Source organism: Rissa tridactyla, chromosome 6, assembly GCF_028500815.1.
Source record: "Rissa tridactyla isolate bRisTri1 chromosome 6, bRisTri1.patW.cur.20221130, whole genome shotgun sequence".
Lineage (NCBI taxonomy): Eukaryota > Metazoa > Chordata > Aves > Charadriiformes > Laridae > Rissa > Rissa tridactyla.
In genome coordinates, this window is record NC_071471.1 from 22,135,730 (window position 1) to 22,153,159 (window position 17,430).

General features: G+C 44.4%; 1 protein-coding gene across 12 annotated transcripts in view; it reads right to left on the minus strand.

Annotated features, from left to right (window-relative positions):
• Nucleotides 1-4,546: 4,546 nt before the first annotated feature.
• DOCK10 (dedicator of cytokinesis 10) overlaps nt 4,547-17,430 on the minus strand; it is a 161,045-nt gene continuing 148,161 nt past the window's right edge. For 10 of the 12 annotated variants that reach the window (XM_054205107.1, XM_054205111.1, XM_054205110.1 and 7 more), the window contains exons 51-56: nt 13,488-13,634; nt 12,767-12,977; nt 10,310-10,500; nt 9,561-9,661; nt 9,091-9,229; nt 4,548-5,478 (exon numbers count right to left, since the gene is read on the minus strand). In XM_054205107.1, the coding sequence (XP_054061082.1) occupies nt 5,359-5,478; nt 9,091-9,229; nt 9,561-9,661; nt 10,310-10,500; nt 12,767-12,977; nt 13,488-13,634 (909 nt within the window). In that variant the 3' untranslated portion in view covers nt 4,548-5,358. Of the gene's footprint in view, nt 5,479-9,090; nt 9,230-9,560; nt 9,662-10,309; nt 10,501-12,766; nt 12,978-13,487; nt 13,635-17,430 lie in introns of all 12 variants that reach the window. The other 2 variants (XM_054205105.1, XM_054205112.1) reach the window with 1 other exon arrangement.

Here is a 17,430-nt window from a genome sequence, read left to right on the forward strand (position 1 = left end):
CATCCTGTCCTGTGCGGGCAGACCTGCTGTTCTGCAGACCTGCGGAGAGCTCACCCGGGGACAGGGCTGTCCTGCAGAGGAGCTGCCCCACAACAATCCCACAGCCTGAAACACCGGCAAGGGCCTTTTCTCCCCGCTGGTGCCCAGCGTGTGCTCACCGGAGCAGGAGCGGTGCCCTTTCTCGCCAGGGTGGACGTACTTGGGGCCACCACAAAAGCAAAACAACCCCAAACAAAAGAACAGAAAGAGAATAAGAGCCAAGTACATCAGATTTCTGATTATTTTTGCGATAAGCTAAATATTACAAGAAAAATCTTTCATATGCATACCAAACTTGTTAAAAATTGGTAAATGCATTCAAATCCATAGCAGATGCTTTTCAGATATCCTTGACAGATCACCCGTCTTGAAGATTCATCCTCCCATATGGGTTACAGCTGAAAGACTGAGTAGTCAGTTACCAGTTTTAAAAATGTTCACAACCGAAGTGAACACGCAGCCTGATGCTTCTCGGCACACGTGGGACAACATTTGTCACACCGAGATCCAAAAATCGATGTTCAAAGCTAGGCATGAATGTAATTTCACTTTTTCCCGGATCCAGGCCCATGGCTGGGCAGCACAAGAGTATCTGGAGTATGAATGGTACAGATCATCCTCCGGTTTCTCATTTGGATGTTATCCAAAAAAAAAAAAAAACCAACCAAACAAACAAACCAGAAAAAACCCATCCCTGTTCAGATCAACGTTACATTGCCAACGTAACATCTCTCCAGTGAATGTTAAGATATAATTACCCTGTAAGGAATGATTCCTATTAAACATTTAATACATCTCCCTCTAATTGAAATTTAAGCCTTTGGTTGTGGTTGGGTGTCACTAAAGATGTGATTAAACATAAAATATGTATAACACTTAACTCCTTTTGGGGTGTTGGGATAGCTTCCACTAAGTAACAAACGTAAATTATTTCTTTTGCACTCTAAAGTTTTTAAAGCAGCTCGATTGGAGGCTGGCGCAGGAAGATCTTCCCCAGGTGAAAGGGAACCTTTCTCCAGCTTCGCCTGCAGCAGCGGCGGGACAAGAGCCTCCTTGAGCTCAGCTTCGCCCTCTGCATTGCTGCCCCCTGCACCCACTGCCTCCCAGGGCTTCACGCTGCCCCAAACCTCAGCTCTGGAGTCCTCAGCACAAAGAGGACACGAACCCCTTGGAACGGGTCCAGCGGAGGGCCACGAAGATGATCAGAGGCTGGAGCACCTCTGCTATGAGGACAGGCTGAGAGAGTTGGGGTTGTTCAGCCTGGAGAAGAGAAGGCTCCAGGGAGACTTTACAGCTCCTTCCAGTACCTAAAGGGGGCCTACAGGAGAGACGGGGAGCGACTCTATTGGGGAGTGGAGCGATAGGACGAGGGGTAAGTTTTAAACTGAAAGAGGGGAGATTTAGATTAGATATTAGGAAGAAATTCTTTCCTGTGAGGGTGGTGAGACACTGGAACAGGCTGCCCAGAGAAGCTGTGGATGCCCCATCCCTGGAGGTGTTCCAGGCCAGGCTGGATGGGGCTTTGAGCAGCCTGGTCTAGTGGGAGGTGTCCCTGCCCAGGGCAGGGGGGTGGAACTAGATCATCTTTAAGTTCCCTTCCAACCTGAACCATTCTATCATTCTATGAAACCCCTACCTCTGCTACCTGCCCCTCCTCCAGCCACCTTGCAATATTCCTCTCCTCTGCCGTAACTTCTCATCCTGCGCTTAAAAGACTTCCTATGCAGAACTGGTTGCCATGAAGTTATAACAGAGAAAAATGTAGATTTTCCTCTTACACAAGTACTAATGTGAGAGAGTTGAACATGCCGAGCACCAGTAAGGATACCAACAATACTCCAAAATCAAACACTTGCACATATGCTTTTTTTTTTTGCCTGTTATTAATAACCTTGCTCATAGCCTAAAAATCAGTCCTTGTCAAAGTTTCACCTGTAAACACCTACGTAATTCCACATGCTGTCACGAACTGAGACAAAGACGTGAAGAAGTACTGGCAGCTGTTTTCCCTGTCCGTCTTTACTTCTTTCCTTCAAGCAGCACAATTAACAACATTTCGACTGCAGCATTTCCCACCGCCACCTTCGCCTGGTCCCCTGGGACATCGGTGCTGAGGCCACTGAGGCCCTGCCCATCCTGCAGTGAAAATAAAGCCTACGAATGCCACCAGTGGGAAAGCGCATCTGCTTTTGTACTTGTCTCCCTCCCCAAACTGCTCTTTCCCTGTGTTTCACCTGCCTTCAGCTGATTGTTTGTGCATAAAAGAAAGAGAAGGGATGGAAGTTTGTTGCTTGGTTATTTTAAAATTGTCCTAATATTTGGAATAAAGCAAATCTAGGGAATCACTTTTGAAAGTGACTGAAAAACAAACCCAGCCATAAGAATACACTGTGAAATAATTTACTGGAGAAAAGCTCAGCTCCGAGAGCAGCCGAGCACGTTCCTGTGGTTGCCTCAGACAAAAGGAGTCTCAGAGTGGAGTTTTTGGCAGAAGAAAATTGGTGTAGACCTCACGTAATCCTAAGAGTTTGAAAAGCAGCGATTGTATGAAAAGAGCCCTTTCTTACAGCGCCTGCTCCGTGGCACGCAACGCCCATCAGGCACGAGCCTTTGTGACACCCTTCAGTTCTGTGGGGGTTTCACAGCCCACGGATGGGGGTGGATGCGGGGTTCAGCGCCAACACGTCTGACTTTGTCAGTTTTGCTCGCGGAATTTTACGGCGGTGAAAGGCCAAACCCCATCTTTATAACAATCCTACAGCCTCGCATGCCTTCTGCATTTCTCTCACTCTCTCCCCTCAAATGCTGGGACAATCCATGGTTTAATGCTCTGTTTTCTCTCACTGGTGCAGCCCTGGTTCAAAGCTAATGTTTGCTAATTGCTTTCACGCCGCTATGCTGGAAGTGCTTGAACGCAGCAGGGGAGGATGAGCCATCTGGAGGAAGGACCCAGCTACGCTCAAGCCTGAGCTTCTCTAACACCAGCAACAAGGCAACAGCCAGAACACAGGCTGGATTTTCAAACCCCCAGAGGAGGCTGCAGAGCCGGCGGCTTGAAACAAACCAAACCCCACAACCCTTAGACTTACACATGAAACTCATTTTGTGTGCAAGCTATTGAGAAAACAATCCAGGGATCTCCTTACCTCTGCTTTGCAGACCACAGCTTGGCTTCAGACCAGCCCGGTGTCTGCTTGTTCCCTCGGTGCAAACCACGCTTTTGCAATCTAGTTATTCCCAAAGATGCCCAACAGATTGAGTTACTCCATTCTTGTGAGCCTTAATTAGAAACAGGCTGTCTCCAAATCACCTTGATGGCTTCTGAAGTACCCATCCATAAACACAAATCACAGTAAACGCAAAATGAGTCTGCTGAGACCAACAAACCACGGGACAAGAGGGCTCGATGCTCAGACTCACCTCCTCTGTTCTGCAGCTTCCTGCTGTCACCACCGATGACTGGTTCCTCCCACATATACAAATGAGCAGGTAACTTCACCTACCACTACATATACAGTACAAAGAAGGCTAAAATTTGGCCCACAAATCATTCCTTCCAGCAGGCTATTGGTTTTGAACAGTGCAGTGTCCGAGAAGCAGAGCTGGGCTTCTCAAGGGGAGGATGAGGAAGGCACCTGGCTCCCCGTCCAGCCCCATGGCCGATGCTGGTGCGCAGGCGCGAGCGCGGGCTGTTAGCAAGTCGCAGGCGAGGGCTTGCACTGCCGCAGGAGTGGGGGCCGTCCCAACTGCTCCCCTCCTTCCCCCACCAGGAAACAGCACCCTGTGAGTTTCAACCCTTAGCAAAGATTTCATCTGAAAAATCCCAGCTCCGCTGATAGCAAGACGCAGCAGCGAGCCCTGGCAGCACGGCCAGCACCGGCAAGCAGGCAGAGACCCAGTAATGGCACTTTTTCCTTGCGCATACAGATGGGGTGAATTTAGAAGCCACACTTGGCTCTTCCTTGCAGGGTCAGGCTACAACTTGAGCTGAGATTCACCAGCTGCAATCTGAGGGTGTCACAGCAAGAGATACAGGGAAAGGAGACAGTAGGAGGCAAAGCACTGGAAAAACCCTCCTGGAATCCCCATGCAGCAAGACACAGCACTGGCCTCTGACCTGAATGAACACTCGTGAACCTGCGGAGGCCTCAGGGCAATCACCAGGGTTTCTCCACTCTGTGGAGTGGAGAAATGAGCCACACCTTAATGGAATTGTGGGGACTGCATGCACAGAAGAGAGGGATCCTAACATACACAAGGGCACAAGGAGCAGGGACCCCTGAACGCAGGGATTTGCTACGGGCAAAGGAATGAACGTGAAGGAGCGTGGGAGTGCTGAGGTTAAAGGGAACTCGTAAGAGCTGACAGAACTACTCTCCACCTCACCCCAACATGACGCAGAAACCAAAACAAACATCTCACTAGAGGCACATAGTTTCCCGACAGGCCCCCAGTAAAATCTGGGACTACGAACTTCAAAGGAAGAGTCAAGCTTCATTGGCCTCAAGCAGGAGCACTACACCGAGCCCCTGTTTCCCAGGGTGTCCTCAGTCTGGAGCCACGGAGAGGATCCGAAGCCACGTTCTGCAGATGATCATAAACATCCCTATGAGCAACTGCAACACAGCGGCCAGCCAGGACGCAGGGGACATCCTGATCACCACTCTGCAAAGTGCTGGCAGGGGAATGAACCAATGCACAGACCTTCAAAGAGAAAATTTTATGGACGCTTTTATACACATACACAAATATTTTAATATAACGGTAACTGAAATGTTATCCATATTCTTAGTACTGTCATAATTAACTAAAAAGATATTTTTTAAATTTTGTAAAAATGACATATTTTACACATCTTCTATTTACAATTGCAATATACTTAAATGTTATAAAACATCCACTCTGACCTTTAAAATATATGTATACTAGGACTTAGTATTAGATATATTATAATTTATAGCAAACTTAGGGTTTGCTGTGTACCTATCTGTTCAATGGGAATCTCATAATCAGCCTGGCTAAATAAAGGCTGCTCAAAACCAAAAATCGACAACAACAAAAAAAAAATGATAGGGAATGTGCAAATATTGGGGCAGGCAAAAAAATAATAAAAAAATCAAGCTTGCAGTTTTAAAAAATAACACTGAGAAGACTTCCAATAAATTAAAATCATAACCCACAAATCCTTTTCCTGACATTGTCCGTGATCAAATTAATTTTCAGTACTATTAATCTAAAAGGAAAAAAACCCCAACCAAACAACAAACGACCCTCCAGCCACCCCAGGTCTTCCCAAAGCCGTGTGTTCCCACGCCGCAGTCAAGCATCGGGATTTGCCGGGGTGGTTGCTGCTGGCACAGACGAGCTGGCTCTGTTGATGACTCGCGAATAGGTGCGCTCAATTCCGTGCTGTTTTGCTGAATCCTCCTTGTATGCAATCTTTTCATAAAAAAAGAAAAGAAAAAATAACATGCAACAGTGAGAAAGATCTGAATAGCGTGATGTCTGAAGCGTCTGTTGTCTAACCAAGGATTCCCCACTTTTTGTTTATTACACAATGATGCTAAGGGTCTGACACAGGAAAAGAACCTTTGCCTGGGGACCCAGAAGTGACCGGAGGCTGCAGCCAGAGGGAGGACGTCCTCCGAGCTGGGGGGGATGAATGGGGCTGGGATGGTCACCAGCTTCTGCCACACGGTGCTTCACGGGGTTCCCCGAACAATGTTTCTCTAACAACTTCCATGCAAACATTGAGAAGTCACCTACACTTTATAAACTCAGCAGACACCTGCACAAGCACCTACTGACTGGGGTACAGAGCGGCCCCAGCTCTGCCCACGTAGTTAATTCAGGGCACGCAGCACCCCACCGAGCTTCACACGCACAGCAGCTGAAAAAATACATCCATTAGCAGGGTTTGGACCCACTGCCAGGCTGGGGCCGTGGGCAGAGCCGCGCTCTGGGGAGGAGCAGTGGCAAAAGCTTGCTCTGCCCTGTCCTACATATAAGCTTTTGCAAGAAGGAAGATTTTTTTTCTGAAGTTCTTTTTAGCCTTGGTAATAGCTGGTTTTCCTACTTACTTCCATAAATACAGACTGAAAACCTGCCTTCCTCCATAGGGCACTATATTGAAGCATCCACAGCAGACATGGGACATCCCCACTGACCACGCAGCTGTCAGCAGTGGAAGAGAAACCTCTCCCCTTCACAAAGGTGTAATCTTACGCCATCAACCCCCTGGTCAGGGTTGCAGGTCAGCCACACCATTTATTACTCGGGCAAACACGACCACGCTGCCTCCAGGCACAGCTTTCTTGCCTGAGCCAGCATCACAGGCAGCCGTGGGCAGGAGCTGCTCCCACACCGTGGGCTGGAGGAAGAGCCCCGGGACGCCAGCACTCCCAGCAAAGCCAGGGAAGCGCGAGGAGAGCAGGGCAGCACAGCGGAGCACAGGCAGGCTGTGGCACACACACTCTGCCCAGACCGTGACTCAAACCCAGCGGTCTCCCCAGGGGCGTCAGGAGAAGAGGAGGAGCTCGGGTGGCTGGTGTTGCGCCGGGCTGTACTAGTCCTCCTGAGCCCCACGCAGCCGGGCGTGGGGGCGAACTCCCCACTGCACCCCAGTGCGGCCTCAGCCTGCATCCCAGTGTACGGCCATGAGCAGGGTGCTGGGCAGGGCTCTGAGAAGGGGAGCACACTCATGGGACAACGGGGGCTTGGCTTAATCAATAGGTTTCTGTGCCATTTGTCCTGAGCACTTCCATCCGGCCACTTTTGCTGCTTCTGCCACGTGCTTTTGCCTTAGGAGGCACTTGTCTAGCTGCCCCACTGACCTCCCCAACTTCACAAATAGGATGCTAAAGAATGTGTGTCTCAACACTGCTCACGGACAATACATCACACATATACCTTGTCTGTCTTTGTGTTTTGTTGTTTGTTTGTTTTTTTTTTTAACTCCCTGAGCAAGGGAGCCATTAGACACGAAACTAAACAAACATACCAAGTAGAAAAACCAGCAAGTGAGGAAAAGTACGTGACATTAAAAGAAAAAATAGATGTAAGAAAAATGAACATACCACTTTTGCCTATAGTATTGAGGGAAATGTTAGACAGGGAAGAAGAGAAGCTGTATAAGCAAGGACCATGACAGAGCTGTCAGAAAAGAAAAACAAAACAAAACAAGAAAAGAGAAAAACATATGGTGATGAAAGAGTCACTGTCAGTGGGTGAGCAAACAAAACCCTCTAGAATACGACAATGGGAAAGATGGCAAATCTTAGTGGTGTAAAGCACACTGCACAGTTACAACAGTCTCAAGCTTTCCAACGGTGAGATAAATGCTTCAGCCACAATTTACTGCACATGATTTCTCTGAGGCAACATTCTGCTCAGAAGTAGGGACTTCACACATTCGTTGCAAGAGAAGTAGAGTTTTCCCAAAAAAACACACTACCTGGAAAACTGAGCTGTCACTTACAAGGCTGCCCCACAGGGCTGCAAGTTTTCATTGCGGACTTTGAAATTCAGATGATTTTGGTTAAACAGATGACGATTTTGACTTTTGCTGATGAACTCTTAACTTCACATATTGACATTGTTATATAAAAGTAATTTTGTATTATTTAGTCTTTTCGTTTACATCAAGAACACTCAGACCTCACTGATATAAATACAGGTGTGAGTATTTAACAGACCTCACCAAATATTTTCTGAATGCTGAAACTGATGATGCTGAAACTGCTCATGCCTCATTTAAGTTGACCATACATTTTCCATTCTTGTGGGGAACAGTAGTTCATACAATACTTATAGTACTGCCTACGCACATGGACTGGATGGGCCGAATAACTTCCATGGGAGAGGCATGAACACTGAGTAACAAATGATACTCTTAATACTTGCACACTTAATATACCAAAGAGTGATAAATATTAATTATGATAAAATTACTGGAATGCTTGAGGTTTGAAAATGTGTCTACACCTAAACAGGGAGGGAGAACAGAACAGCAGCCACCCCTGAGCTCAGCCCCCACCTGGCCTACACCAAGCCGGCAAAGCAATTACACAGCTTTACACCCTGTGAAAAATCAGCTCGATTCCACAGTAAGAGTAACAATGGGCCAAAAATTCCAGTAAATCCTTATTCTCCTCCCATATGAAGATGAATAATAGAGTATTGTCTAATGGGGTGCCAATTAGACACTTCTGTGAGATGCCATCACTGATACCAATGGTTAAACAAAGCAACCTTGCACACGAACAGTGCTTAGGAGTGCTATAGGCACCTGGAAATGCAGCGTATCTGCTAGAGAATAAGTATTTCTCAGGTGCAAGCTAAGGTGGCCTACACACAAGCAGGCAGAGAAATAATTAATCATGATTTAATTTGCACTTTGGTATGCAGAATCATTCAATATTTAAATTAAAATAGACAACATAAAAAATATCAGCAATAGAATAGCTGCAAGTGCTCCAAAGTCTAATTCAGTATTTTGGGATGAATTTCATCTAATGTGGCCACACACGCTCATCCTTCTGAATGAAGGCTGAAAATACGAGTTTTAACGTGCAGGTATTTTGAACGTGTACTTCAATATAAAAAAATAAAAAAGAAATAACTCTTGCTCTGAAAGCTGAATACAAACTATAAAAATATCTCCTCCAGTTATAAGCTAGGTCTTAAAAGCAATTTACTGTTTTAATTAAATACATGACAGCTGTAGGATAAAGCAAGCAAAGCATAAAACACTAGTTTAACTGATTATGTTTCTATGCCTCTAGACATCAGTCTGCATTTAGCCTCATTCATTCAACTTTTCAATATGTAGCAAGACAGGTAATAAGACAAAGCTTTGTTAATACAGCTGGATTTAAAAAAAAGAGAGAGGAAATCCCCCCGCCCCCAAAAAGAGTAAACTATGTTTTCTCAGTGACTGTTGCATTGCCAGATTTTACTTCTAGTCTTTTGTTCTAGAGCTTCATTTGTCACTAGAAGACACAATTAGCCACCCTCATTCAGCCCAACCAGCACCAAAATAGATGATCTAACCTGTTCATTCATAACTGCAGACAGCTCGCTGAGCATATCCTTATAATGAGACTTCATCTCTCCCTGATATTCAAATTGGTCCTCCTTAATAAGACGCTCATTGACATCAAGGGCATGTCCACACGCTTCTGCAAATTGCCTGCAAACACAAAACCACAAAGAACAACCATATAAATTTTGCAGTAATGAAAAATATCTATCTATACGTATACACACACTACTGTACCTCTTCTTCCCCTTGCAAATTACACCTTGTCAGAAGTGAATTTCAGAACTCATCCTCGGATCAAGAGGAACGTAGGCTAGTGGGATAGCCCAAAACTTCAGTACATGTTTTCTTGGGAATGGCTTTTAAGACAGGCTGAACGCAGATGTAAATTAGCCTGGTTCAATTCAGCCTGATTTCATGTCACACCTACACATGCTACTCATACTATGCAGAGGCTGCAAAGTCTAAACTTAACATTTACCTGAAGATTTCCTTCAGAAGCTTAACTTGATTATCAGGATATCTCTTAGCGTTCGTCTCTTCAAGAAAAGCTCGAGCATAGGCCATTGGTCCAGCATTTACCTGGGGGAAAAATACACAGCTTAAGCGCGCAGAACAAGCAGTTTATTGTCATTTTCTCTTGGGTTACAAGGCTTGGGGACTGGCCTCAGGCAACCAAGCCTCTGTGACGAGCATCACACCTTGTGTCACCCAAATGAAACCTGAAGAGTTTTACTGAGGAAAAGCCACCAACAAACTGCAGACCTTTGCTGTGCTTTGAAAGCCCTCGGCTAGTTAACCATCTAGAAGGCTATATGTTTGAAGACATTTTAATGAGGGCACCAGAAATGCATGCACCTCTCACCAATCCCAACTTTTCTAAATAGGAAAAGACAAAACCAATCCTAACAAAACTCCTTTTAAAGTGTCTACATGCTTGGCTGTGTGATGGGCTGTATTCTCAAGTGACACGTGATGGTCTTGTTAGAAAGGTCTTAGCATTTATTTAGAGAAGAATTGACTGAAATAGTTATATTTGCACACAAATCCATCAGTCATCATCAGTGGAAAACTTTTCATTTCCAACTGCTCCAACAGCACTGGAATACAAGCTATGACCAGATATATAAAATAGATAAAACATGTCTGGAATAATGAAAACCAGAATAAAAATTTAGGTACATGCATTGAGGGGGGGGGGGGAGAAAAAAAAAGGCAAATTGTTATTACCTTGACACTGACACTTCCTTGGAGTTTGAGCTGCAGTCGGATCATGTCCACTTCTTCCATTGTGCAAAGCTGATTGAGCTCTGAGACTTTTTTGGACATCTCATCAATGGCTACTTCAATGGGGTTCAGCTCTGTGCTGGTTTGGCTTATGACTTGAATACGCTTCTTCACGTAGGGAAACAAGTGACTGGCTACTCAAAAGCAAGAAAGGCATCAGAGAAACTCACCCAACAAGAGAGTATTTAAGAAAGCAAAACAATTAAGTCAAAGTATGAACTTTTAACTTTATCAATCTCTTTAACAGTCTATACAAATTAAGTTTTAATTGCCAAAGGAGCGAAAGTGACACAGCAGGTCCAAACTGAATTTCGATGTACCTGGCACTGGAAGGGCATTTCCTTTTGAATTCACCACAGTGTGCTACTGAGCTCTGTCACACCCGCGACACAAAAAGCTCTCACCACTCAGATTTTAGAATACACAAATTTCTTCTTCTGAGTTAAAGGACCTAATGATAAGCCTGTACCGAACTTCAAAGAGCTCAAAACATTGCAGCAAACATGTTTCAAGTTAGAGGCAGAAGCTCCTAGTTCAGCTGCACTGGGTATCATTCACCCACAGACAAACTACTATTAAAACAACACCCTTAAAGAAGTAAGGAGTTACTTTTAGTATTCAACCTAAATATTGCTATGGGAGCTGACAGAGGAATTAAAACCCCTTCCTTCCAGTCAGGGCCTTTTCACAGATCTCAGGGAGTCTGGCAAAGGTACAGTTATGGTGCATTAAGTCTGATCTAAGCTAACAATCTTTTCCCAATCGCCCTACGCGCTTCGGAAGGCCTCCCAAACTCCATGTATGCCCTCCTCCAGTGAGCATCTGCTGCCCATCCCCTCAGACCTAAATGAGCTCCAGCTTACAGGGTGGCTGTCTCCTTGGAGAACAGGAAACCCAGGACTTCCAGAGCTGGAAGCACGATTCACAACCTGGCACGGCAGACAGACAGCGATCCACAGACCACAGCCAGACTGCACTCGTCCTCTGCGCAACACAGGCAGCAGCCTCTGGAGTAGAGATGCTGAGCAGGTACTAGTCCGGGCATCCAGTTCCTCTGCCCAAGCACAATGAACTCCCACTGCTCCTCCAGTCATACCGGTAAGCCTTGCTTTCTTCTCAAACTAAAAGCACTTCTTTTGATGTAGGAAGTAAATGAAAATATGTGACTTTATCAAAGGGGGGGGGAAGATGTTCCCTTTACTGAAAAGCATTGAGGTGAGGCAGGTGCCAGAGGGAAAAACAGGGGAGAAGAGAAGGTTATCAAATTCCCACTTAACACTGAAGGTGGAGGCAGGGTGAGAGCGCTGGGAGGTGACGACAGCATGTAATAGCCTAGAGAAAATGTTCTGCTGGAAGAATAACCCTCTCTGTTTTTGCCAGACATACCATAACAGCTGCACTTTCAAGTCAGTGAAACTACCTGCTTCAATACAGGTCTCAAAACACCGACTGCTGCTCGAGCACTTAAAAAACCCCCACAAGCTACTCCTTCTTACAAGCAAGGCTGTGTCATGTAACAAGATGCCCTCAGACACCAGTGCCTCTTTCCTGACTTGCCAGAACAAAACTTTTAGGTGACCACGCCTGTACTGCAAGCAGCTTTCTTCGCTTTGCCCTTTGGGGGAAGCAGATGCACTGAAGTCGGTGGGGAACTGGATTTTCTGTCACTCAAGAGCCTCTGCTGTGAATATCAGCCTCTCTGCTCACAGCTGCCCATCAGAACAACACCTCCACCTCAGACGGTTTCTCATACTCCCAGCCAAAATCCAAACAGGTCAAGTTTCAGTAGTAGTTTCACGAAGGATGCCTCTTTAAAAAGAGATTTCAATCACAATAAGGAAGTAACCATTTTCCATTTAATACGACTCGGTAAGAACAGACACAGCTAGTGCTCCTGACATTCCTGTCTTAAAACACTGATTGTGCCCAATGAGATGAAATATTACCTCTCACTTTAAAACATGCTCTATAATGTATCTTACTCCCATTTTGAGGAAAAATTCGTATCTGCTAAGTTTTACGCTTCTCAGCAGAAAAGGCACCCTACTTTGCTTTTTCTTTGACTTGTTTATTATTAAAAGAACAATGGTTGTGAGTGCTAAGCCGCCTCCAGCACAACCACTCCCAAATTACATCACTGCAAGAACAGTTAAGATGTCAATAATAAGGGAAAATAAGACAGCTGATGACTCCACAAATGAAAATAACTTTCCCTAGGACAGTCTGCAGGATTGTAGGAAAGCACATACTTTGCCAACGGACACACTGAAAAGATTACTTATCATTCTGCACAACACGCTGTGCCCACCGACTCTAGAAAATCTGGCACATGAACTGCGCTGCTGGGATTAACTGGCAAAAGGTGGGACGGGAGGAGGAAAGCAGCCTGAGCAAACGTACTTGTCAGGATTGTGCGCCTCTTGCACTGCTCTTCTACACCTCCGTGCTTTTTTCCTGAGAGTGTGAAAGGTGTTTCGAACACAAAACGGTTGATGTTGTGATGCATTTCAAAGTCGGTCTTTCGATCTTCGGCTTCTTTCTCTTCAAAGAAAGGTGTGACATATGTCACCTGGATGTAGGCATATTTTGGATCCAGGTCTTTGGGGTTTACCTGCATAACAGTGGCAAACAATAAAATTCTGTTAAGTGTGACGAACTGTCAATGCATCTATTATATTTCTGATGCTTTTATCTATCATGGCAATACTGAGTAAAACTGAGACTTCCAAATGTAATATTTAGACCACAGATTAATACAAAGATATTTAATTGGGAGGCCCCTAAGACCAGTTAGACTTTTGAATATAGCCAATGGCAAAAGTGTGTGAAAGCTAAATGGGAGAGAAAACAACCTGCTTCTGCATTGCAGTAAACATCTGCATGCTCTCTGCAGGCACACGCTGGCATATGCTCTCTTCCTGCAATGCCCTGCTGTAACATCGTCGTTTCCATACAGCACCTGCCACCCTATAAGGTGAGTGTCCTTTTTTGGTTCTAGAACTAGGTCACAGCAGTTCACACACACACTCGCTCGGTTCACATTCATTCAAAACACAGCTCTCAAAACAGGAACCATGCACGCACTTCTCCCCCTCGCACAAGAACCGCACGTCTTTCATACCTTGTTGGAATCCTGGATGATCTTCACATTATCTATTCCAAACTTGTCTGCATAAAGTTTCATCAGCCTCTGAGAGATCTCAGACAAGCCAGTTAATTTGGGTTCTTTATAGATATATTCTTTACCTTCCTCTTCTTCAAAAAAACCCTGTTTGGAAAGAAAGGGAAGGATATAGTGAACACAAGAGGCAGGGCAAAGCCAGAATTGAGATGCGTACACCAGGAGTGTTGCCTGTATATCCACCAGAGCCTCCAGTATGCCATTTTCAGCACTTAAGGTAAAAGCTTACCCCTCTCAACTCCTAGCAGACACATACCATACCTAGAGGTCTGCAGTTATACTGGTCTGGTATCACCTAAGTTACCTAGGAAATAACTCATACACGTTCATTCATGTAAGAGACCTATCTGTTTAAAGAGTTAAAATGCTTTCTTGAGAATGCTGATGTGTGTATGATGAAAAAACACTAATGAATTAAAAATCAGAAATTAAAAATTTTTAAAATTTTAATAATTTGGTTAAATTAACTATTTTGGAAGCACTATGCTAACAGAACATGAGTGTACCAGCTGTTTGCTGGGCTGGGGTGTGTGCAGCATTGCACCTCCAGGACACCCTATCTGGGAGCTACGTGTGCAGGCAAAGGCTGGGCACCGCACAGAGCAGTGCCGCCCGCGGTAATGTGCAGGGCATGGCATGGGGAGCACCTGGGAACTGGTCTGCGTCTGTTCAGGGCAGCTGACAAGGAGCTCTGGTAGCATCTTGAAAGGCCGTATGGAATTGCAGCATTTTCACAGACAATTAGTAAATGACTAACATTTGAAAAGAGAAAAAAAAAAAAGACACACAGACTGTACTCCTTTGCAAAAAAACCGCAATCCTGTTAAGGTCATTTACTTATCACACTGCGCGGACTTTGCAGAGCTTTAGTAAAAGCCCGCACTGAAGAGCTGAACAAGAACCTGTCAGGCTTCAGAAGAATTGCCGACCTCAGAAAATTAACACAGCATTGCAGCACGTGCAGGTGAGACACTCAACTGCTACACGATGAACATGTACATCAGCACTCTGCGAGAAGCTCTCCCAGCTGAGCAGAACGCAGCAGGTGCCCCATTAACAAGGATGGATTTATCCCAACACCATGAGGAGCACCAGCCCTCCTCCTAGGATTCCATATGCTGCTGCTGGAATATGGCAGCGTTAACCACTGCAGCTGTACCCAAAGCCTCCTCCTTTCACCTTAACGCAAAGTGACCCAAAGGAAAATACCTGAAGCTGCAGGGATAAAGGGGAAAGGAAGACAGCATTAACGATGTGAGACCCAAAGCCCTTTAAACTTAATACCATGTGGCTTGGACAGCTAATTCTACAATATGCCTAAGCAAATTATCATCTGTTGAAAAAGAGAGCACCACAAATGAATGAAGTCAAGAGATATCTCCAAAATCTCTTTGGTAAGGTACTCGTGCAAAATCCAGCCTTTCCACGTTGAAGCATATTTCAACTTTGGCTACTAAAATTATAGACTAGGCAGATCTTCCCCCCAAATATACAGAATTTAAACAAATTACTTGTAAATCTTAATGTTTGTTCAGGGAAAAAACCCCTAAGCTTTATACCAACAGGGATTAACAAATATGTGCATCTCTGACTTCTTCAGTGAGGACAAGGGACAATAAAATTGTCTTGTAATTTGACAAATGCCAACAGCAACGTGGGCATTACTGGAAACCAATAACTAATAGCTGCAAGAGCAGCTTGTCTGATAGTATCTTAATCAGTGACCTTCTAACATTGTACGTTTTTAAACAATATTATCAATTAAACTCCATAGGCATAGGAGGAACTTCACAGGTAATTAGAAAACAAATCTAGAGCTCAAAAGCTGACACCCTATAAACATTTACCGAGCTGGGCAGGCAACTGACTTGCCATCGATTTCACTGAGAAGAGATCTGCAGGATCATGATCTTGTTTCCACTGAAACAAAACTGCTTTATGTGGGAAAACCTCATTAGTCTCATGCAACCATACTCAAACAGGCTACTCAGGATTGCTTCTGTCCAAAAACATCTGTTTTCTGTTACTATTCAATGTTTTCAACAAGAAACCTCATGTTTTCCAAATTAATCACACAGCAAACTAGAATATAGTTGATCCTCCTAAACACTGATTCTGTGTATGTTTGCAGGCTGGAACACAGTGTCTATATCTAAGTGCCAAATCTCTGTGCTGATGCTGCATGGCACACTAAGATGATATCTGTATTAATGGCTTTGCTTAAAAAAAAAAAAACAAACCTGAAAACAAACAACTAGCAGATTTTAGTCTTATCTCTAATGCAAGAGACATCATTTAAGTACATATTCCCTACAGTATTTCAGCTGACAAGTGACAAGAAGTTAATTGTGTGCTATAAATAATTGTGTCTGCCATATGCTATGTGTCTGGCAATGACTATTGAAAGTAAGATTAAATACTTTTTAGGAGCGAAATATGCTCCAATTTCAGGATTTTAAAATATTAAGCAACCAAGGTCACATTATCAACGTCAATCCCTAGATTATTTTCATACTGGTTGAGTTTGCCCTGCAAGAACAATGCAGCCTTACAGATGAAAATTATTACATGGAGCAGCCAAATGTAATGGAAGAGAGACGACCTCCTGGAGAGTAGGTTATTGGTTTCCACTGAGCTCTGATGTACTGACTGTCACACTGCCGGGCTGTCACCACTGGAGCACTGAAAAGGTCCTTCTTCCTCCCTGTACGCCCTCAGCCACAGCCCTCGGAGCTCACAATAACTCTGACTTTTTCTACCCTTTGCTAGAAGAATACCTGCCCTCCCTGCAGCTGATGTGCCGAGGTAAAACCTTCAGCTTTACCTGCCGAGAATTAGCATTTAATGGATTCCTCCCTGTCCGTATCGAGTGAGCCTCACCTCCCATGGTAAGCGAGCACGTTGCACTCAGGTAAAGAAGCTACAGTTGTTTTATGACATTTGGAAAAGGGGACTCATCTTCTGATCTCTGGATGTAAGCCTGCTGTCAGTTTACTGCTGTGGAAATCTGCCCTCCAACTTCTCCAGCTTCTTGCGCAGATAGGACAAAACCTCAGCTCTACCTTTACCTAACACTGCTCTGAAAACAAGTCTTGAATGTCTTTGCTTATCAGCACAATATGAGTTTTCAGCTATTCAACATATTTAACAGTTGTTTTTTTAAAAAAAATTAAAAAAAAAATCAAGAATGATTTTGACTTCTCGAAAGACTCATCTGTAAATAAACTCATAAACACTGGCTAGTGTGGCCACTTGGTGGTGCAATAAGACATTGTCACCAAAGGCTCGTAACAGTTTGCAGTTTAAAACAGCAGCTGCCATGAGAATGAGATGAGATCCAGCTCTCTGAGCTGGGAAATGAAGCTCTCTGGCGAAAACAACCAACTACATCCTCCCTAAGGACTACATTCATTCAAATCATGCTTCCAGAGGGTCCCTGCAGCAACGCAGTAACCAAATACTGTCTCCACCTTTGCATGAAGAAGAAGAGTTTTCAGCTGCAGTGCAGATTTTCTTTTTCCACCAAGAACCCCCAAAATTCTCTCTGCAAAAAGTATTTGCAGTATTCTTTTGTCCTTTAATCTGCTTTCTCTGCAATTTTTTTTTCCGGTCAGAAATAGCAGCGTTCCATTTTTACAAAACGTATATATGTATATATTTATTATTGATACAATTGATAAAAATGTTTAATGAATAAATGCATATGTGCAATAATGTATTTTTTTATATGTGCGTGCTTATGTGTGTCTACCCACAGGTATTTTATAGACCAGTGTACGTGTCAGACTGAAAAGGAATCCCATACCTGCATATCGAGTTTCCTTCTAGGGCATTTCCTCTGTAGTGGCCCAAGCAGAGCGATTCATACTGGTTTACACTGGTT